The 22127-nt window shown below is 52.4% G+C and overlaps 1 protein-coding gene and 2 long non-coding RNA genes across 5 annotated transcripts in view; 2 read left to right on the forward strand and 1 right to left on the reverse strand.

The window, feature by feature from the left end:
* KATNAL1 (katanin catalytic subunit A1 like 1) overlaps positions 1-4496 on the forward strand; it is a 34286-nt gene extending 29790 nt beyond the window's left edge. For all 3 annotated transcript variants that reach the window (XM_038174834.2, XM_072032645.1, XM_072032646.1), the window contains 2 exons: positions 561-687; positions 1839-4496. In XM_038174834.2, the coding sequence (XP_038030762.1) occupies positions 561-687; positions 1839-2037 (326 nt within the window). In that variant the 3' untranslated portion in view covers positions 2038-4496. The remainder of the gene's footprint in view (positions 1-560; positions 688-1838) is intronic.
* Positions 4497-5272: 776 nt separating this feature from the next.
* On the forward strand, positions 5273-9075 carry LOC140001496 (uncharacterized). The gene is made up of 3 exons (XR_011806740.1): positions 5273-5424; positions 5741-5865; positions 6842-9075. It is a non-coding gene; the product is annotated as an uncharacterized lncRNA (long non-coding RNA).
* Positions 9076-11161: 2086 nt separating this feature from the next.
* LOC106016661 (uncharacterized) lies at positions 11162-17118 on the reverse strand. The gene is made up of 3 exons (XR_011806473.1): positions 16397-17118; positions 15771-15959; positions 11162-15126 (listed from the first exon to the last, which is right to left on the reverse strand). It is a non-coding gene; the product is annotated as an uncharacterized lncRNA (long non-coding RNA).
* Between the last annotated feature and the right edge of the window lie 5009 nt (positions 17119-22127).

Here is a 22127-nt window from a genome sequence, read left to right on the forward strand (position 1 = left end):
ATGTGTTTACCCTCTTAATGTATCTGTTTTCTATCAGGCTTCAGCAGCTTTCTTGGGTCCCAACTGGGTGAAGTGCTTAAACACATGCTTAAAGTTCAGCCTATTGTTAGGGCTTTGGTGTTGTTTAAAGCTCTGCTAATAGAATCCTCGTTGTGTTTTTAATGAAACTGTGTGACTAATATGCAATCAAACACCCGAGCAGAGAATGAATCCAAAGGGATGTGAGAAGCAGCAGACGTTTGTAGCCTTGTGCTTTAGTGCCTTTGGGTAGCATGTCACCAAATGCTTTGTCACCTGAGACATAACAGGCATTTTTAATGATGTATGCCTTTGGAAGGCATCTCCAGAGTATGCTGTTTTTAATATCCAGTTTTAAAACACATACTCTACTGTATTTGATTGTGCACTTTGCTAAGATTTATGATTTGCTCTGTCTCTTTTTCCTTTCCTTATATTAAAGCCTTTTGTTTGTATGAAAAATCTAAGCTGTGCTCGTATCTTCTTTTTTTTTTTAATGTTACTCTTGCATGGCTTCAAACAAATATTTTTTTGTGTTGTAGCAAAAGGCAGAGCAGATCTGCTTAAGATTAATCTCCGGGAAGTAGAACTGGATCCTGATATCAGCCTCGAAGAAATTGCTGAGAAGATTGAAGGTTATTCTGGTGCTGACATCACTAATGTTTGCAGGTATCTCCTTCCCCTTAATTTGCAAACAAAATTGCCTGGCAAGTCGTCATTTGCATTATGTGATAAAAGGCAGTGCCCACAACAACTGAAGCCGAGCTAACAGCGACTACTTTTGGGGCCCAAATCTATTTACTGAAAACGTGCATTGCTGTCATGTGGAGCACTCTAAAAACTGTGGTGTTTTGCATGAGAGGTGAGCAGGTTTGCTTAGATCTAAAGGAAAAAAAATGGAGCAAATCTTGTGTTACCCTTGTCTGCATTTACTGATGTTTGTTAATGCAGTGCACAACAGGGTTGGATTCTTTTCTTAAATCCTGTGAGGTGAAGAGCTACAATTCTGTGATTGTGCAATAGAAAAGATTTTTTCCTAGAATTTTTCCCCTCTTTGGGGCTTCCCAATGGTGTATGCTTGGACAGCCACAGCGCAGCAGTGTCTTGGTTTTTGCTGGAATTGTATAGGTGCAGGGGTATAGCGGATAGCTTATAGCATTAGTATTGAATTCATTTCCATCCTGTTTGTGCAACTTGTGTCAATTTTTGACAAATCAGGCCTTTCTGGGGGAGGACAGGTATTTGAAAAAGCTTACCAGTAGGAGCTGTCCGTCCCTTACAGAGATAGGGTCCCTGCCAAGAGAAACTGATCCTTTAAGAACACAGCTTGGGATTATTTTTTTTATTTCCCTTCCTACTTTGCTGAAATTGTGAAATGACTCCATGGTTTTGGGAACTTGGTGTGTGTCACACAGTGCAACAGTTAAATGACCTGTTATCCCCTGCTGGGAAAAAAACTGGGGGGAGAGAAAAGGTAATTTCAAGCTGCATGTGGGCTGTACCGTGAGAAACGAGCGGTGTTCTCGAGGAGAGGAGGAGCAGAAAGAGCACGAGAAGCCACGGGCACCAATGGCCCCAGCCCTGCAGGGCCACGTGGTGTTAGCATTTGTTGCATGGCACTTGCTGGCTGCCCTCTGGGGAGAAGGGGAAAATCTTAAATCTTAAAGAGGGGTCTGTGAAATCCAGAGTGCTTTTGGGGAAGAAAAGGATGAATAGATAGCCCCGGGTGCAGTTCCTCTCCCACCGTTGAAGATGAAATCCACAGGCTTACAGCACGTGCTGCTGGCAATCAGCTCCCAAACCTTGTCCTGTATTTCCAGGGATGCCTCTCTGATGGCAATGCGGCGACGTATTAACGGCTTAACTCCGGAAGAGATTCGGGCTCTTTCGAAAGAGGAGCTTCAGATGCCGGTTACCAAGGGGGACTTCGAGCTGGCTCTGAAGAAAATCTCCAAATCTGTTTCTGCTGCAGACCTGGAGAAGTACGAAAAATGGATGGCGGAGTTCGGATCTGCTTAGCCTCACCGACAGCTCTCCCTTGCTAGAGTTTTATGGCTTTTGTTGTTTTCACTTGCAAAATGAATTGGAAATCTTTTTTTTTTTTTTTTTAAAGGTTTAATAAAAGGTCTGCCTCCCCTCCCCGTGCTGCCCCCCTTCTGGTGACAAGATCCTTTAAACTCCATTTGCCTTTAAAGGGAGCGAACACAATAACGGGCTGATACTGTAAAAAATATATATATTTTATGTCTGAAATAGTAAAATCAGACAAACAGGAAGGGAAAAAATACTTCTGAGAAAGATCTTTTCATTTTCCCAATGAAGAGCGGTATTGTTTACCTCCTAACAGTCATCTTTCATGGCTAGAATCAGTAAATCAGCTGGGGGCTCACTGCACCCCCTGCTCCAAGTGCTGTGTTTCTAGTGAGCCGCCCACTCTGCCTCCCCTGGACGTGGCGTCGACGCTGCTGGCCCTTGCTGCTGCTCTCCGCACACATTTCCAGAGCGAAGCCTGTGGATTAATTTAAATTTACATGGAGGAAACGAGGATCGGTTTGCCATCACGACGTGGGCTCGTACACACCCCCGTTTGGCATCGATGTGACTGCAGGCTGGACCGACGTTGCTTTTTTGACTTCTCCTGACGGAAATGAGAGGAAAAGAGAAGGGCCTTGGCTGCTTTCAGCCCGTACCTGATCTCTGCACATCGTTTGTACCCGTTTGGCCAGTAGGCACTTTGACTTAAGTTATACCGTGCACTTTTATGCTTCTGTAGAATCCTGTACTTTGCTTTCTAGATATTTTCCTTATTGTTACTGTTGTTATTTAAGTAGGACTTCAATACAGTAAAGACACTAATATCAAGGCTGTCCTCAAACTACGTGACTGTGGACTTCCAGTTCTTCCAATTAGGCCTGAGCCCTTTCCTAGCTTTACTGGGCGATGGAATTTGCACTTGTTAATGTTGCAGAACTGTTCAACTGTTAATGTGTTTTGTTTTGTTTTTTTTTAATGAAGGTGTCTTTCAAATGTACAAATGCAATTGATTTAAGGGGAAAATAACCTGTGCAGTATCACTGATGTTCTTATCTGTGTCTTCCCTTCCCACGTGCAAGGATGAGAAGGGAGGGGTTATAAACCCTAGCAGAGAAGTCCTCTCTGGAGCATAATTGTCATGCTTTTCACAGACCTGGGCTGCAAGTCTGGCAGGTGAAGGTTTCCCATGGAAGGAATGAGAAGGACAGGACGGATTTACAGAGGAATACACAAGCTCTGAAACTCGTGGTGATTTTGTGAGCTGGATGCCAAGCAGCACGTTGGCTGTGAGTCGCTGTGCAGTTCAGGGGGTGACTGTGCCCTCTGGCTTCCTGCTGAGACGTCAGATGTGGGGAGCCGGAATATCTTCCAGTTACCTCTTGGCCAGGGAGGTCAGTGCAGGGAGAACAGCAGCTTTTCCCTCTTCACCTGCAGGCAGAATAAAAGCTCCCCTTTCCTCCCGGCTGCCCGCTTGGCACCAACAGCCCTTGGGCTTCGCAGGCTGTGGAAGGAGCAGCTCTCTCTGTGCTGGAAGATGAGCAAGCACAGAGCCGTGTTGGCTCTTTATAATTTGGGGCTAAATTCCTCCCAGGGCCAGTCTGTTCCTCCCAGGGAATAACTGGATCTTTACAGAGAGAAAGCTTTGAAAGCCTGGCCACAGCACAGCCTGTCAGTTCCTCCTGAAAGCTGTGTGCTGCGCCTGTTTTGCTTTGCTTTCTTTTTTTTTTGCTTTTACTGCAGTAGAAACAGGTAAAGCTCTGCCTCTTCTGTGGCCAGTGCCAGATTAGCACTTCAGAGGCTCTCGCTGGTCTCACACCACTGCTGCCCGAGGAGCGAGGAGCTTACTCTGCACAGGCAGGCACTAGGAGGGAAGAGACGGGGATGCCGATAACCCACGCCCTTCGGCTGCCCAGGAGCAGTGCAGGATTCAGCAGCATTTTACTTTATCAAGGTGTAACTACTCCTTTTCTCAGCTTCATACTGCAGGCAGCAGGGCCCTTGCTGCTGCTGGAAGCACCATGTTCAGCAGAAATGCCCGTGGAGGCTGGGTTATTACCTCAAAAAGGGAGCCAGGATGCAGCAAGGAGGAACAGGGAAGGAAGGCCGGGCCGACAGCAGTAGCAAGGCAAGACCCTACACGAGTCCAACACCCAACCCCCTGTTGAAACCCTCACTTAGGGGCTGTTTGATTCATCAGAGAGTGACAAACTGACACATCACAGCCTGCTGCAACCATTTTTTAGGTCTGTCGGTGTGTGGATGTGTGCACGCGTGGCGCTTTGCTGGCTTGGGCTTCCCCTTGCACAAAACCAGGTTTCAGAGCTGTGTTTCCACGTCCCCTTCCAAAGGTCTGTGAAACGCCTGCCTGGGTGGCACTGTTAATTTTGGTCCAACGAGCAGTTTGGGTGTACAAAGTAATAAACGTACATGGAGAGTCTGCCTTGCTCTGTTTCCAAACGCAGATTGTTTCATCGTGTCACAGTGGTGTTGGATCCACCAAAATCCTGGGCGGAGAGCAGTTAGAGCAGAGCCTGCTCTTTTTTGGGTAGCACTGTCAGCAATGCTTTCCCTCTTAAATTGGCCTTTCATTGCCGCGGGCTATAAAACCCGAAATGTTCCAGCATCCAGCACAGGGACGGAGGGGGGAGAGGCGAGCAGTGGCCCCAGCAGATGTTCGGTGTTAGCACCTGATTCAGACCTCACAGAGCTGGGCAGGTTTTGGTTTTTTTATGGCTTGCCCCTGGGCTGAACGTCTAACCAGGCTCCAGAGAAGCTATCATCAGCTGCTCGCTCACCAGAAGGCTTTCAAAACCCAAACTCCCATTAGCAAGGAGCTCTCCAGGCTGCAAAGAGACCCCACATCTCTTGGGGCCGAGTCGATTATTTGAGCTTTCTCTCTGACTTCCTCGTGGAAGCCCAGCTGGTTCCCAGCGCTTCACGAGGCCTCCAAGATGAAAGAGCGAGCGGGGGAAATTGCTGATCGAGGGATTTGGGGAGAGGTCAAATCTTTGCAGAGAAAAGTTCAGCTCACTCGGCTTTAAAAGGGGCTGCCCGATTAGCGCTGGGTTGCACTTTCTGCTTCCAGTTTGTTTGGAAATACTCACCATTGTTCGTCCACCTCGCAGCCGGCCTTTTGCAGGTGTGCTCTCCCACTCGGTGGCAGATATTTTGGGCTCATCGAGCAGGCTGACTCTACGAGAGATCTTCCTCCTCCTGCAGGAAAGGTCACCAGCGCGGGGAAGGTGAGAGGAGACGCGCTGAATGCCAACGGGACCAACGGGGACAGAAACCATAGCAACTCCATGCAAGGCTTATAAATCCAGCCCCAAAGGAAAGGGGAGAACCCGAAGGAGCTGCTGACAGCCCCACGGTGTGCGTGGTGGTGAAAGCGGGGGGCTCTGCGTCCTTCCCAGGGAGGAGGATGTGTGTGAGGGGATGGAGGTCTCTCGGTGAGCAAAGGAAGCTGACGGGCTGCATCGCCCGCCTTGCTGCTGCAAAACCTGCCAGCCTCCAGGGCAGGTTTTGTACAGCCACAGCAACGTCTGCCTGGCACGGGAAGGGGTTTGAAATCCCAAGGGCTTGCTTCTCACCTTGAAACGTCCTCAGGGTTTTGGGTATCGTAGTGTTTTCCAGTTGCTTTTGGCTGAAGGTGCTGTGAGCCGAACCCAGTAAGTTTCTTTCCCTTCAGTACCTCCTGCAGGCACCTCACAAGGAACCTGTGCTGCTCCCAGGGCTGGCAGGCGATGGCGTCGAGGTGCTGGCCCTAATCTCGCCTGAATTTCCTACAGAGGAGAGGAAAATGGATGCGCTCAGGTTTGTTTTCTTGTTGGTTTGCCTGGAAAGACGAAGCTTGGTGAAAGCAAGGTGCTGCAGGGGAGGTTATTTACACTGCGTCTCTTCTGCGCAGATTAGCATTTCCTCAGCATATGGCACAGCCGCTCAAAGCAAATATTTGCCTTTCTTTAATTCATGCCTGTGTAGGAAGGGCCCTGAGCATGCAGATCGATTCCTCTGCTGTGCCTAACGAGACATTTCTGCCGTGGTGCCCGGAGGGTGCAGGCGCTGCCACATAAGCGCCCCTCCCCGGATCCAAATCCTCACCCAATTTTGAGATGGAGTCACCGCTGCCAGCGACCCTTCTCCAGCTGCGTGGCACCTCCAGAGGCTGGGCGTTCTGGGGTGATTTGGGAACTTGCTGCTGGTTTCCAGTCTAAATCCGTTCCCCCTTGACTTGCGGGAGTTCTCGCTCCCTGACACCTACCCTGCATCCGTGGATGTATTTATAGAGTCACCACGCGAAGCAGCACCGTAAGCTTTGTTAGCACGAGCTCCTTCAGCCCTTTTTTATAAGACAGATCCTCTTCAGCATCCTTTCTTTCCACCTGCACCCGCTTGGGTTTTTTTTTCTAACTCCAGTCACGAGGAGGGTGCACAATAAGCCACACGTGGCCAAGGACCCAGCAAGGCGAGGAAAAATGAGGTTGCCATGGTGGCGTGTTGTAATCAAGCAAATAAAAACAGCCGGGTCTCCCCGTCCTTCAGGCTGGGGCCAAGCTCGATCTCCTCCTGGGGATGGTGACTGGAAATGTGAGCTCCAAACGTGCTAAAAGTTTTGAGAGTCTGCAAGTCTGTATGGTTTTGGTGGCTGAACCTTTGTTTCTTACAGCCCGAGCGGTTTATGGACAGATCCCGTTTTTAAGGCTGTGTTTGCAGTGCTTATAACCCTTTGATTTAGGGTTCCTTGGGATGAGCCACGTTCACAGGTATTGACATTTCTTTCACCACACAGAGGCTGCAGAAACCTGGAAAGGTTTCAGAGCTGCACTGGGCTCTGAATGCTTGAAGACCACTTGATTCCTGGAGCCCACGGAGTCCTCCCGACTGTGCCCGTCTGCCAAAACACGTCCTTTAGGAGCAAGAAATCATCAGGGGAAGAAAATATTCTAGCTGCTTTTGAGATTTGTAAGCACCTGAGGAAGTTTTAAGGGTGAGAAGTTGCTCTACATGCCCGGCACTTTCAGATTGTGCTCGGGGCAGCTCTGGCGTTTGGGGCTGGATGCGATTCCAGCACCCGAAGCACTGCCTGCAGACATATATTAGCTGTGGGCATGCTGTGTCGTCTGCCAGACCTGCTCCTGATGATCTCTGTGATGATTTGGGCACTGCAACATTTTGTTGCCTTCCCCTGAACTGAAGATGTGAGCTGATGGGCAGTGCCCTTCCCCAAACTCCAGTCCCTTCCCGGGCTGGATCCGGGCAAGCTCACCGTGATGCCCCTGGGACCTCTGCCCCGAGGTGCAGCGTGAGCACCCAAACTTGCCTCCACCCCATCACTCACTTTGCCATCTTGCTCTGACAGTGAACACCCCTGTGGTTAAAAAGCCTGATTTCTAATTCAATTCAGTTTCTAAAAGTCTGATTCCTAATTCAGCTCTGAGCATTGGGTGGAGCCCATCACTGCCTCGCCGTGTGCCTCTCTCGGACGAACTTTTCGGTGCCCCTTAGCATCCCGAATTTCCTCTCCTCACATGTACTTACGCACATCACCAAATCACTCCTCGGGTTTCTTTCTGACAAGTTACAGAGGCTGACCTCCAGAAGTCTCCCCCATAAGTGGTTTTCCTCAGCTCTCAAGCCGTTTTTTTTATGGCTCTTTTCTTCACCCGCTCCAATTTTGTGATGTCCTCCTTAAAATATGGGCACCTCAGCAGGATGGTGTCAGCCTGACCAAGGACGTACGCGGAGATAAAATCACCCGCTATTCCTCTTCACAGTCCTCTTGCTTATACACAGAAGGACCAAATTAGCTCTTTCTGCTACAGCAGCCAGAAAAATAGGTCCCACGTTTGAGACCCGCGAGGCTAGAGAGCGGCATTAAAAGAGAAAAATGGAGCCGACGTGAAAGCAGAATTACAAACCGGGGCGGCGTTAATAGCCCAGCGTGAGGCCAGCCTGAACGCGTTAGCTGGAATAAAATGCTGAGAAAATGCTTTCTTCCACTTCAGAGCCTGGTAGAGGCCGGTGCCTTGGGTGTTTTCTCCGGGCACCTCTGCGGCGGGCAGGCTCAGCACCGTGGGATGGGGTGTGCCAGGTGGGCTGGGGAGCGCTGTGGGGTCGGGGTGCTCCTGCACTGCCCGGCAGAGACATTTCTTCCCCAAAAGAGCAGTCAGGCACTGGGATGGGTTGCCCAGGGAGGTGGTGGAGTCACCGTCCCTGGGGGTGTTCAAGGAAAGAGAGGAAAAGAGGGCAAAGGAGGGAGCTAATATTGCCCTTACCCAAGGGAAGGTTGCAGGTAGGTATCTATATAAATCTCAAAACAAGATTTTGGAGGATGCCTATGAGTTTACAAAGCCCCGCTGTCTCACTCAGCGCTCCTAGCCCTGACACCCCCAGGCTCACATTCATTGAAAAATGCCACTCATGGGCTTGAGGTTGTCCATAAGAAACATGAAATCAAATGCAATGTGTAGATTTTGTTCCACCCTTGCATGGCAAAGGTCTCCCTGTTCTGTCAATATCCGATTGTGCCCTTTCAGCCTGGTGTAATGCCATGTAGGATAAAACCTTTCGTCGCTTGTTCAGCATCTCACCTCTTTGTAAAAACAGTTTTTTTTTCTTGTTAGCTCACAGGGGTTGAGACGGTGTCCTCTGGTGATGAGACCACTTGAAGGTTCATCTACCAGTCCACCCTCACCAAGTTTTCCTATGCCCTGAATTGCTGCCCGATAGCCCTTCAGCCCCATGGTCCCCGCTTCATTCCCAACCCTGCCATGGGTCTGGTGGCTCCTGATGCCTTGGGTCAGACAGGGACCAATCACTGCCGGGGCCTGGGATCAGCTCTGGAGGCAGCATCTCAAAAACGGAGCCTGATAGAAAATCTCTCTCGGTGCTGCCATAGAAACTGAGCAGACTTCACAGCAACCTGTTGCTTTTCTCAGCTCCGGCAGCTCAGCGTCTGAAGTGACTTGACCTATGAGGACATTTGCATTAAGCAGCACTTGATAGCTGCAGAAATGAGACTGAAGGAGAAAGACGGAGAGGAAAGCCCTGAGTCTCTTGTGAGAGCCGCAGGGGGCAGGGGAGGCTGCAGAGGGGTGGGAGGCTTTGCTCTGGGGTGAGAAGGAAGAGGTCAGAGAGACCAAGGAGAGACGGACGGCCAAAAGGAGCTCACCAGGGGTGTGGAAGAAAAACCTGGAAGAAAATACCCATTTATTATTATTATTATTAATGATTTTTGCCTATTAGCCTTTTTGTTGTCATAATCCTTGAAGACACGACCATTTCCTTCTCCCATGGCCATAAAAAAACTCCGTCATCTAGGGTTTGGTCTCTCCGGGGCTGTCCACCCCACATGGATGAGGCCAGGGAGCCAGCTGGCAGGGTGCAGGCACAAGCCTGGTGGCTCCAAATCATGGGTGCTGCTGGATTTTTGGCTCTCCCTGCGAGGTTGTCGGAGACACGAGGGCAACCTTCAGCCTTCGCTGCTGATCTTGCAGGATGCCGCAATGGCTCCGCGTCCCCTGAGAGCAATCATAAAAGACTAAGCTGTCGTTCCGTGTGCTTAATGTGCTAGGAAATTAGATGAGGAGCTCAGCATTTAATTGCCAGGCTCAAGAAGCCAGATATTAGCCACGAGCCCCGATGTCTTCCTGATGATATCAAGCAACCCCATGGCATGCAGCGGCCGGTTGGGGTTCCTCCTCTCCTTCCTCCCCACACGTCCTGCTCGTAAGGGGGCACGGAGCACCGGGACCCTACAGGGGCTGAGGCTTGGCCCCTCATTTCTTGGCTGTCACATTGTCCCTGCCAAGATGCCAAGAGGTGGCACCCCCCTGATGCTCCTGCTGGGACACCACAGCACGAGGTGGGCCTGAAGGGGCCGGGGCTGAGCTGTGGGTGAAGGGCACCCGAACACGGGGCTCAGCAGGGGGCTGGCACCCACCCACCCAGGCCATGTCAACCCCAAATAGCGTGGCTGGCCTCTGGGAGCCTGCTGGGAAGGGTTTTTATCCTATAATAACTCCAGAGCCTCCCCAGGGAGGGACGGGGAGGTTGTGTTCGGCCTGGGGGAGCGCCGAGGCCCAGCGCAGGGAACGGGGCCTGTGGTGCAAGCAGGGATGTTGTTGAGGGGCTGTCTGACAGGAAATTCCCATTTTTGGTCCAGCACGAGTGCGTTTTCCCTTGATTTTGTAAAATACCATGTCAGACAACCGTGAAGAGTGTGAATGGGTATTTGCAGAGCGGGGTGCTGGAAGTGCCCCAGCACCGCGGGCGCTGAGAGGGCTGCTGGAAGGAGCAGGGCCGTGCCCTCACACGAGGCAAGGAGCAACGCTTTGCCTTCAAACCCAGCAGGATCAGCCAAAAGGGACGGACGGAGGGAGAAGAGGGAGACCTCGAGCAGCAGGCTGTGCCTCCTGGTTGTTTCAGAGCCGAGCAGACAGGCAGGAGAGGTGCTGGAGCAGAGACGGGCAGCACAAAGCCGGATCCGCGCTGCCAATTGCACAGCCAAGCAAACAGCCCCGGGGCACCGGGGACTCTGCTGCCGCCGTGTTTTCGTGTCTGGGAAAGGATTTCTATTTATTGAGCGCTCGTTTGTACTCTTGAGAGCTACAAAACTTCCTCTGCCCACCTTCTGCTGGAGGCGTGTAACCGAGGGCGAGCTGCGGCTCGGGGGGAAGGAGCTTAAGGAGCTGTGCTCAGCCCCTAGGCTGCGATGCTCCTGTGGAAACAGCTCAGGGTTTTGTGGATAAAACCCCATAAAAAAGGGAAAGTCTCTGACTCGGGGCTTCGTGGCATGAAGAGAAAAGCTGGAGGAGGAGTTGCTGGAAGGGAAATCAGGTGGGACAATGCTGGGTCCTGGTGCGGGTCGCGACCAGGATGATGCCAGCATCTCCCCAGCCCCACCACCCACCCGTGTGGATGCAGGGCTTCAGGAGGACATACCCGGGGCCACATCAAGCCCCCAGCAGCAGGGCAGGACCCCACAGATTGTCCCTCACAGCCCCAGTGACGTGACGGACCCCAGCACTTGATGGATGGATGGATGGATGGATGGATGGATGGATGGGTGGGTGGGTGGGTGGGTGGGATGAGGAGCATCATCCCTGCTCTTTCCTGGCTGCAAAATCATCCGCCTCACCTTCTCATGCAGCATGCAAACAGCAGCTGCTTGCACACAATATTTCGTGCGTTAGGCAGGGTGGAGCTGCCCTCTGCTGTCTCCGCTCCGTACTGTTTATTATTTAGGATACAAAGGGGCCAGCACGGGCACGCTCCTCTGCGGCCAACCGGGCTTTCTGGAAATGAGCTGTTCTTGCCTGCGGCACGGCATCTTCTCCTGGAAGGGTGCAGAAATGGTGTTTTGGCTGTCTGGAGCTTCCCCTGGCTCACCACTGCTGTATGATGGAGGAGGAAATTAAATCAGAGCTGTAAACACCGCAGCACCTGGATGACAAAGAGAGGATGGAGGGGCTCAGCTCGGGTGTCCCCAGGTGCTGCTTCTGCTTTCGGGGTTTTCTGGTGGTCCTTTGCCATCCCCAAGGCGTTTCTGCTGCTGGCAGGGGAGAGCTGGCTGAGGGGTGCTTTAGTGGGCAATAAATCCCTTGAATAAAATTTTAGAAATGAATTTAAATAGTAGCTTTTAAAGCAAATCATCCCAGCTCCACCTGGGATTATCGTTTCGCTTGTCACACCCACCCTACCCCGCTTTCCTCTCGTCCTGCTCGATGCCACACCTGGAGCCTCCTGCAGAGCATCAGCAGCAAAATCTGGAGGGATCTGCGGGGCAGCCTGGGGGTGCTAATGGGGAATAAAAACTTTATTCCCATTGCTCCTCTTGGAACAAAATCGATGATTTGAAACCGAACCATCCCCACCCTAATTTCCTGTGATTAATGACCATTTGGTTGGACAGCCACAGGTTCCAGGAATACTTCGGTGTTGTTTAAGGGAATGGGAAGAGTTTGTTGGGGTGGTTTTGCTCTGGGGAACACAAGCACTGGTTTTGGTGGAGGACGGCAGGAGGCCGTAGCTCAGGTTGGGGTTTCGCCCAGGGGCAGCCAGCACGGAGCCCACAGGAGGCAGAAACCTTCTGAGAAGAGAGACTTAGTGCCACCTCCTGCCCGGTGAGCCCCTGGCAGCTCCTGCGATAGCCTCTGAGGTGAGGCAGGAGCCTGCACGGGGCTTTGGGTTCAGGGAATCAGAGGACAGGTGGCACATGGCAGCCCCTCATTGTGGCACCAGCCTGGGTGCCCGCGCTGGGTACCGGAGAGGACAGCCCTGGGGACAGGAGAATGGGAAGAAATGTGCTGTCCATCACCAGGGCTGGGTCCACAGTGCTTTTTTTAAAATTTTCTTAATTTTAGGTTGGTTTCTGCTGGGTGGGCACATGCTCAAGTTTCATTGCTCTGGAGTGGCCACCGCTGCACTTGACCCGCGCCTCTCTGCTCAGCGCATCTGGGGGCTCAAAGTCCATCTCCCCCTGCTCAGTGGCAGCATCCCTGCCCCGAGGATGCTTGGGGTGAATTTTGCATCCCTGCTGCCCCCACACACAGGTCCCAGGAGCCCCCAGGTGCCTGGCAGGGAGGTCCCAGCATGTTTCAATCTGCACCATGCCCGCTGATGGTGTCGGAAAATCTCCCCGCGGACGCACTCAGCACGTCTTGCTGTGTCAGGGAGATTTTTTTCAGCCCGCATTTCTCCTTTCTGCATTCCAGTCCTAACGCCCCTTGCCGAAGCCCTGGAGGCAGTAAATAGGAGGCAGGTTAGCAGGAACAGCCCAGCAGCCGTGATGAGGGAGGTTTCTGCTCGGGACCGCCGAGTCGGCATCCCCTTGGGATGTGCCGTGTGCCGAGGTCTTCCCCCAGGATTTATTTTTAGTCCTTTCCAATCAGGACCAATTAGCTCCATTCGCCTGCCGCTCGGTTTCTCCATTTCACCTGGGGCTGGCCGCAGGGTTTTCAGGTTTTTCTTTCCTGGGAAGAGGACCTGAAGACCGGAGGTCCTTCCCAGCTGCAGCCCGCCCGTCCCTCAGTTACGGATGTGCCTCGTGGTGCCGTGGTTTGCTGCAGCGCTTCTGAGTGTGGGCGATGATGTATTCGCTTTGGCATCCAGCTCTCACAGCCACGGGAGTGCTTTCGGAGAGCTCAGCCCTCCCTGCTGCTGTAACACAGGCTCCGTCCTCTTTTATTTCCCCAAGGACTCCTCTAGGACCCCTGTAGCTACTGCTTCCCAATCACTTTATTTAAAATTTCCCCTTTTTTCAGCCTCTCTCTAGGCTTAGTTTGCAGTGCTCTGAATTCCTGCCTGGCTCCTCCTCCCCCTTTCACTCTTCCCCTTTCCTACCTGCAGCGAGTGAGAGGCTCAACAGGACGGCTGCAGGGAAGGTCTGCAGAGCCTTGGTGTTGGTATGACCCCCGAAATAAACCCCTAAAAAACCCTAATAAACCCCTAAAGGAGGTTTTTTGCTTTCAGGAGGATGCCAACGCTTGCACCTCTGCACTAACAGTTTGCTTGGCTTGCCCTTTGAGGACAAAGGGAGCACCGAGGGGGGACATTTGTCCACCGAGCCTCTCCAAACAGCCCCTATTTGCTGTGCACTGCCCGGCTTGGTGGTCCCACAGTGCTGTGCCTGAGTGGTCCCTTTGCCATCAGGCCCTTTTACTGCACCCCAAGGCACACAGGACTCACCTGCAGTGATGGGGTGGGGTAAGGACGGAGACTGGGATGGGGCTGAAGAGGTTTGGAAGGGGCTCATGGAGGAGAGGGCTCCAAGCACTCCGAAATGGTTTTTATTCAACATATTCCCTGCTAACGCAGGAGATTTTGACATCCTAGCTAGCACAGCCTAGCTTTGATTTCTTCTTTTCCTTTTAATTTTTTTAAATAGAGGTCTGAGGTTTCTTTTATGATGCTGGAAGCTTGCAGGGACACGTGAATGACACCCTGGCATCTCCGTTTCCCCTGAGTGTGTGCCCCTGACAGATGCAGAGCCTTACAGCTCCTTGCCTTTGCCAGCGTGTTTCCAGCCTCCTCCCGTCATGTTTATCACCTCTGGAAACACCCACAGCCCTTGAATCAGTCTGTTTGCCAGGTAATTGATGTTATCAGACGTGTGTGTGTGTGTGTGTGTGTGTGTGTCAGAAGGAATTTGTCCCCGGAGCAATTAGGCCGGTTGTTTGTCTCCCACGAGATCTTAGTCAGGCCACAACCGGCCCGACCCGGGTGATGCAAACCCCGGGGTGTCATGAAATGACCGAGCACCTTTTCGTGGGCGAGTTCCTATTGCTGTTTGGCCACCAGGTTCAATCCTTCCTCCGTGTGGACACCCTGGAGTCCCCCAGTGTTTTTCAGGGCAGGTTTCTCCTCCGTGGCAGGCTGCAGCCACGCGTTGGGAATTCCTCCTTGTCTGGCCAAAGGTGGCCCCTCCTGCTGTGGGGTCAGGCAGGCACTCAGACAGCTCTGGCTCTGCCATCCCAAAGGTTTCAAGAAATGGGAACTGACCACAAAACGAAGCAGCACCGGAGGGCTTTGCCTGCCCCGGGGCTGTGGGACAGCTCACGAGCACACAACGTGCCCCATGCTCATGGTTATAGGGTAACCTCCGCCCAGCAGCAGCAGCGATGATGACGGGACACCTCCTGTCCTGTCCTTAATGACTTCCTTCCTTCCTCCGTCCCTGCCTCATGTCCCCTGCCCACCTGAGCTGAGGTGTTGTCCTTACCCGGGATGAGGAATCGCAACGTGCCCGAGGGGATAGATCCCAGCCCTGGCCACGGGACACGGCCGCTGCCCTCGTGGGTGTTGTTGCTGAGGGTGTTCTCGTATCTCAGTGCATCTGGAGATCATTTTGAGCACCCTAAAATGCCGAAGAGATGAGAGACTGCAGAAATAAATAGCATGGGGAATATTCATGCCTCCTGCAGGTGGAGGCACAAGCAGGTGACTCCGGGGAGGGAAGCAAGGAGGACCTACACCCGTGACTCCTGGGCTTGCCCAGAGGTGATGCTCTGATTTTCGCTTCCCAATTTCACACGTTGCTCTCAGGTCCCACGTTGCTGGGTGCTCCGGGGCAGGCTGGAGACAGGAGAGAAAATCTAAGTGTTTCTTACTGTGACGACTGAACGTGGGTATTTACTATTTAATATTTAACCAAAAAAATATATCATAAACGCAATTATAGCCGTAACGACAAAGAGCAAACCCAAGTGACGGAGCACAAGGAGACACCGAATGAGCCTGGAATGACTCAGGCTGCCAAAAATGAGAAAAACGCCAGCAGCGAGCGGAGCCCCGTCCCCACCTGTCCTGCTCTGACACGTTTTGGCAGCCTCTCATCGCGCCGTGACGCAGCAGGGCCGGGCGAGGACGTCCCGCAGCAGGGAGCCACCCCAGGGCTGTGTCTGGGACCTTCGCCTCCTTCTCACCCCCACCTCCTGCTTTTGCTGTCTGGAGATCCCTGTTCAGGTGTTTTATTGATTATTTGATTTGAATATCGATTGGTTATATGGGTAATGCTCAACAACACATTAATCCAACACCAGGGGGTCTCACACCGGGTAAGCTGGCGCTGTTCTCTCTTTGCAGACCTCGAGGTGTTGCTGGGGCTGCCCTGGGACCAGGTGGGACGGTAATCACCCACCTGAGGACGGCAGAAATCTTGGGGTGTGGACCTCAAACCCCAGGAGCTGGGGAGAGGGTGCTGTGGGGAGCCATCTCACCTGGCCTTACACGTACAGAAGATGAATTTGGGGGTTATGGGCAGCTCGTGGATGCTCCAAGTGTCCTGTGCTGGACACGTCGGGGGCTGCTGTGCCTTATGAAGTTGTCCCCTCCATGGTCTTTGCTTTGGCTGTGCAGTGGCGTGAGACAATGGAGAGCTGACCCCAGGGCAGTGCCAGCCTTGGAAACTGCAATACAAACAAAATGATGATCAAAAGAAGAAATGAAATCTGGAGGGATTTTCCTGCCCCGGGTCTGAGCAGGGGCTGAAAGGGGAAGCAGCCACAGCTGGTGCTGCTGTCCCCGCTCTCAGGAGAAGCCGCAGGCTGTCCCCAGGGCCAAACGCCTTGGAAACGCTGCAGGAGCAGCCCGGCCCTCTTTCTGGTCTGAAATCACACGTAAACAGCTTCTGCTGCTTCTGTGGGAAGCCTTCGTGGCCCTGCAGGTACGTGCCCACACCTGCACCCCAGCCCTGCCTGCCCAGGACACGGCTCCTCTTCCTCGGCACGAAGCACGCCAACAAGAGGGACAGGGGATGAGGAGAATCACCAAATCGTTAGGGTTGGACAAGCCCTCCAAAATCACCTGGTCCAACCATCCCCCTGCCACCAATGTCACCACTAACCCATGTCCCCAAGCACCACGTCCAGCCTTGGGGAGGAAACCTCGCACAGCGCCTTCGGCCGGGGATGAGAAATGCCACAACCTGCAGCCGGTTCCATGCGGGACGTGGCCCTGGGTGAGCTCAGATAAGCGGCACGTTTGGCTCCCACGGAGGCGTGGCAGCTGGCTGGGATCATCCCTGCTCTCGGCCACCCATGCAAATACCCAAAAGCAGGCGCTCACGAGTAGCCCTGAGGCGTCTCTGATTTGCTTAGCGGTAAGGAACGCTCCTGTCTGACCAGAAAACGTCCCCCTCGGAGGTTTTCCCCTTTTTAGCAGCAAACTTCCAGCTTTTCCCAGGGGCTTTGGAAAAGCTAATGCTGAAATCCCAGCCTCCGTTTTAATAACTAATTAAAGAGCTCAGCCAGGAGCTGCTGCGTGTGCAGGAATCCAAAAACCTGAACAGAACAGTGGCAGCCATCACCCAGAGCCTCTGCGGCGCATGAACGAGAGAGCAGAAACATCTGCTCAGCATGAGAAGGTCAGGAGAGGCTGGTAGCCCTCTTCCAAAGCCAGTCTAGACCAGGAAATTAAAAATGCCTGAGGGTCTGGTGTCCCCTGGGTCACTCCAAATGGAGACTGTGCCCTGGGTGCCCTGCACCTTCTGGGATGTGGTGCGGGTGAGCCCTGAAATAAAGCCAGGCTTGGTTTTATTTGCAGGACTGTGCAGCCAGATCACCTGGGAAAAAATAAAATAAAATAAAATAAAATAAAATAAAATAAAATAAAATAAAATAAAATAAAATAAAATAAAATAAAATAAAATAAAATAAAATAAAATAAAATAAAATAAAATAAAATAAAATAAAATAAAATAAAATAAAAAGACCTCAGCTGGGCAGCAAACTCATTGCTCACTGGCAGGTTCCTCGGGTGAATCTGGAACAGCCCCGCAAGGATGAGTGGGGCGCAGTTTGTGCTTCAGGCAGGCAGGCATCTCGCCAGAGCCAGTGCTCTGCGGGCATCGCTGCCAGGCAGAGCGATAAATCCTTCAGCTGCAAGGGGACCGAAATTTACCTTCCTCCCTGCAGCCCTCGGTGACTCTGCTCCCAGCCTGGCTATCCAACCCTGCGCCTGAGCCATACCCGTGCGCCTTCCTTCTCCTGCCCCTTTCCGTGCACGCTGGTGTTTTACTGAGCTCGGATGTTTGCTCGCACTCCATCATTTACCTTCTGTGCCCTGAATCTGGTCTCGCATCATCTCCCTGGGGGCTGAACTCGGAGCTGGGGCCAGCAGGGAGGAGCGGGGCGGTGGGGTGAGTCACGGGGCTCCTCCGCTCTCCTCGGGTTTTAAAATAAGGCGGTGAGTAAGCCGGGTAACACCCGGCTTAAAACACAACTCTGCAGCTAAAAAAAAAAAAAAAAAAAGCAGATTGTGGGTTTGGTATACTGTGTGCTTGCTTCTTATTGCTGCTGGTGTGTGTGCCGTAGGCACTTGGTGTACGTGTCCGAGACGAGTGGGTGATAAATGAAAATATCGCATCGCCTCGGCTCCCCGAGTGCACCCCGTGAAAGGCAGGTGCGGGAGGGGGGAGATGGACAATTTCACTCCTCATTACCTGCCTAATGATCAATAAAGCCTCGTAAGATGCTGAGGCGATGCTCAAGCAGAGCAAGTGGGAGGGCTGAGAGGGTTTTTGTGTTGCAGTGGGGTTTTGGAGAGCTGCCTGCCAGCTGGATTCGGTGCTGTCCTATGAGCAAAGGCGCGTCCCCGTGCCCTTGCTGCTGGACCAGGGGCTGGGCTGGAGCTGGTCAGCTCCTGCTGGGGGCTGCCAGTGCCACACAGAGACCTCCTGGGCACGGATTGATGTAGATTTAGGTATATAAATATAGATGTATCCCTCACGGTGTGTGGATCCTGCACAGGTTTCTCCCCGGCGCATCGCTTTGGAGAGATGTGGGCTGCGTTCCCTTGGTGCTGGCTTTGTTCTCGATTTGGCAGGGGTAAAAATAGTAAAAGGGAAAGAAAGGGAGGGTGTGGGAACTGTCTCCCTCTGGCTGCGTGTCCCCCTCACGCAGAAGAGGCCTTCTGTGACCTGTGGGCTCCTGCGTGGCCGTAACCATTTCTACATGGGTCACTGGACACATTCCTTGGGGAGATGTCCCCTCGGTGTGTCCCCTGGTCCTCCTGTGCCCTCCAGCATCCCCCGAGGAGCCCTGCCCGACTCGCAGACCAGTGTGAGGCCGTGACAGTGCTCCTGGGGCTGGCACCATGCCCACGGCACGGGGACAGGGCACAGACACACTTCTGGAATTGCCCTCAGGGCGCCCCATCCACAGCTGTGACGGTGCCGGTGACCCGGCCAGGTGATCTCCTTGAGATGAAATCCTCAGCCCTGGTGAAACAATTAGAAACGCCAGTTACAACCCCAAAAACGCGGCCCCGAGCGTCTGGCAGGCTGTAATATTTTTAGAGGTCCATGCTGAGAGAGAGCAGCGGGCTCCCTACCACCAGCTGATCGTCTCAGCTCAGAAGCCCGACGTGAGCAGCATGCAGATGGCACGCATCAGGCACGGCTGCTGCTGCGCCTGGTGCTGGGGAAGCCACGGCTGCTGGGGTGGAGAGGATTCCCTCGGCTTGCAGGAAGGCAGACGGGGCTCTGGGACCTCCTCCAGCAAATCAGAAACGCCACAGCCCCACGGTGCAAGGAGCTTGTCTGGAATAAGCACAGCCTCCTGCAGGGAAATGGGTTTTGAGGAGCTCCTGCACAGGCTCCGCTTCCGTACAGCAAAGCAAATTTGGTACGGGTGCAGCCAGGGAGGCAGGAGCTGCCTGTGCGAACTTGGAAACTCATGAGGGAAAAAAAAAAAAAAAAAAAGGAAAATCTGGTGTTAGGTTTAAAATAAACAACGCTCAGCTATATTTTGCAGTTATTGTTATTCCCAGGCAAAACCAGCAGCAGGCTCATCAGACTGAATCATTTCAGAGCTGTAGTCAAGACTGCTGCTTTGCTTTTCCTTGCTGTCAAAAATCAACCAGCAACAACATTTACTCTTCTTTGTTCTTTTGCAGTAATTTTTTTTCATGTGAATAATGAAACTGTAGATCACAGAATCATTTAATCTGGGGCTAGCTTCAAAGACCAGCCCAGACTTTCGGTTTTGTACTTTGGCCACCAAGTAGGCTCCTGCTGAAGGTGACCCACGCGTGGCCAGACCTCACCTCCTCAACAAGCTCCCAGCAAGCAGATATGTGCTAGCCACAGAACTAGGAGGGAAAAAGCCATTTCTGCTTCAATATTTGGCTTTTCGGGAAGCCTAAAGACTGTATTTGCTGAGAACGAGATGAAGAGGATGACCTGGGAAATGAGACAGCAGGAAGAGGACATAAAGTATTAAAGATATTCAGCCTCGGGGGAAAGGTATGGACAAATGCTCCCTGGAGGTATCAAGAAACTTCAGTTTGCATTTGCAACAAGGATCTCCTAAGACTTAAGTGAAAAAACATGGCTGGACCCACTGCCTGGTGCTGCTGGAAACCCTCAGTTCCCATCCCGTGCTCTGGGGGCAGCCGGCCACATCTCCGCCGTGGTGTTTGGTGGCTGCTGGTACGAGGGCTTGTGGCTGCACCAGTGTCACGGCTGAACTGCAGGCAGTTGCCATAGAAATCGAGGACACGTAAACCTGACTTCAGCAACTGATAGCCTTTGCGGTTTTTTTTTCCTCTCTTTCTTTTCTTTCACACTAAATAAGGCTGATTGTGGAGCTAGGCCTGCTTTTCTGAGGAGCTGGACTGGGAAGCTGTGGCATTAAGTTGGTGGTTTCAGAGGTTGGTGCTGCAAGTGGCCTTGGCTGTGCTTACAGAGAACGGAGCTGGTGATGGAGAGAAGGTGGAGAAGGCTTTTGCTCAGCTGGGACCTCGCAAGGCTCCTGGTGAGACATGGCAGAGGGGAGAGCAGACCCTGCTCTTACCCGGCACCATCTCCTCGCCCCCAAAATGCTGACCTTGTAACAGCAGGAACGTTTCTTCCCCATACTTTCACGGCAAACACTGTGCATTACAGCTTGCAGTGACCTGATCTGTAAGTATATCACTTCGAGTCTTCCTGTAGAGTGTGGATAAAAGCAGTATATGGCCTTATTCACCTCCAGTAATACCGGCTGCTTGCTCATGGTGGATGCTGCACTTGGCCATGATATTGAAACGTGAGACCCCACTGAGAGGGAAACCCCCAAGAAGAGGAATCCCTTTGCCACATTTCCCAACTTTTCTCAGCGGGTGTGAAACCAGAAGCGAGGCTCTGCCCACCTTAGCAGCTCCTCGCTCACCGTGAGTCCCGCCGTCAGTGTCAAAGGAAACGAGTGCCTGCCCGGCAGCACGGGAACACATTGCACAACCCGTCCTAAATACAAACCGGACATGGCAGATAAAGCCTCCACCAAATATAATTGCAGTAGCTTGGGGGCCCAGCCAGCTCGTGTTAATGTCAGTGGGTGGCGGGTCCGGGTGGCTGAGCCCCACGAGCTGGCATGGTGCTTGGGGGCACCCAGCTCCATGGTGGGCACCGTGCCTGGCCCGGGGTGTCTGTGTGAGCCGGGAGGTGAAGCGCCTTTGGAGGGGGAAATTTGGGTAATTGCATCCTGGGGAACCAGGCTTCCGGAGCGTGTAATTGAGCTCCAATTAAATTGCTCATCAGCAGGTAGGTATTTGCTAGGAGTCACACTGCTGACGCTTCCCCGTGCTCGTGCTTTGTTCTTCGGCATGTTACTGAGTGTAAGGTTAAGGTAGGGAGCAGCCATCAGCCCCGTCTCAACTCCGGACCTGGGCTTCCAAATCCAGCCTCGCAAGATGTCGGAATGACTTTGGGCTGGAGGGTTCAAGCGAGGTTTCTCTGGCACAGCCTTTTTCTGACTCGCCTCCAGCATGATGTGTTGCTGGCTGGGGAGGACTCCGGACACCCCAGCCAGGGTCTGGCACACCTGAGCCTGAGCACTCAGGGATGATATCGAGCCTGCCTAGATAATAATAAGCACTTTTCTTTGGTGATGGTTAGAGCTTATTCATAAATATTACTAGAGGAATGCAATTTTCCTTGGAAAAATAAAGGACTTTTTTAATAAAGCTTTAATTACTATGTGTCACAGCTCTTTCTTAAAGTGCAAATATTGAATTTCAGTGCGAATTGTGTTTTTAGGTGACTAAGAGGGTATCGAAAAACTCACTTTGTGATTTTAAGGGATGCGGGAGAGAGGGTGCAAACAAAGAGCCCGTCAGAAAAGCATTTGTAAGCATTCAGCGCTGGCTGTGCAAAGAGATTAAAGCAGGAATCTGAAGCGGAGCTCCTTTATAAACCAGCCTCGCCAGATTAAAGCACAAATCCCAAATTTTATAGGCAGCCCACTTCAAGTTCCGAGTCACATGCTCGATCCATTTTTAATGGCACTATTTTTTGCTGTCAGAGAAACATCAGTCTCAACAGCCTATAAAATTAGCAAAATCCCTCTCCTAAAGATAAAAACTGGAGCCCGAGCTGCTTGGGGCACGGATGGCCAGGCCACCGCCACACCAAGAGCCAGGTCTCAGCGTGGCCACGGCTGGAAGAGATGTCCTGTGTCACCAAGGGGATGCTCCTGCCCCCTTCCCAGACTGCTTTCAGGTGCGCTTCCAATTTTCGGGCCCTGGTCCCTCATGGCCTGTGCCTCTCCACACAGAGCTCCACCTTGTGCTACTGCATTAAGACATCAGGAAATTAT

Source organism: Anas platyrhynchos, chromosome 1 (assembly GCF_047663525.1).
Source record: "Anas platyrhynchos isolate ZD024472 breed Pekin duck chromosome 1, IASCAAS_PekinDuck_T2T, whole genome shotgun sequence".
NCBI classification, from domain to species: domain Eukaryota; kingdom Metazoa; phylum Chordata; class Aves; order Anseriformes; family Anatidae; genus Anas; species Anas platyrhynchos.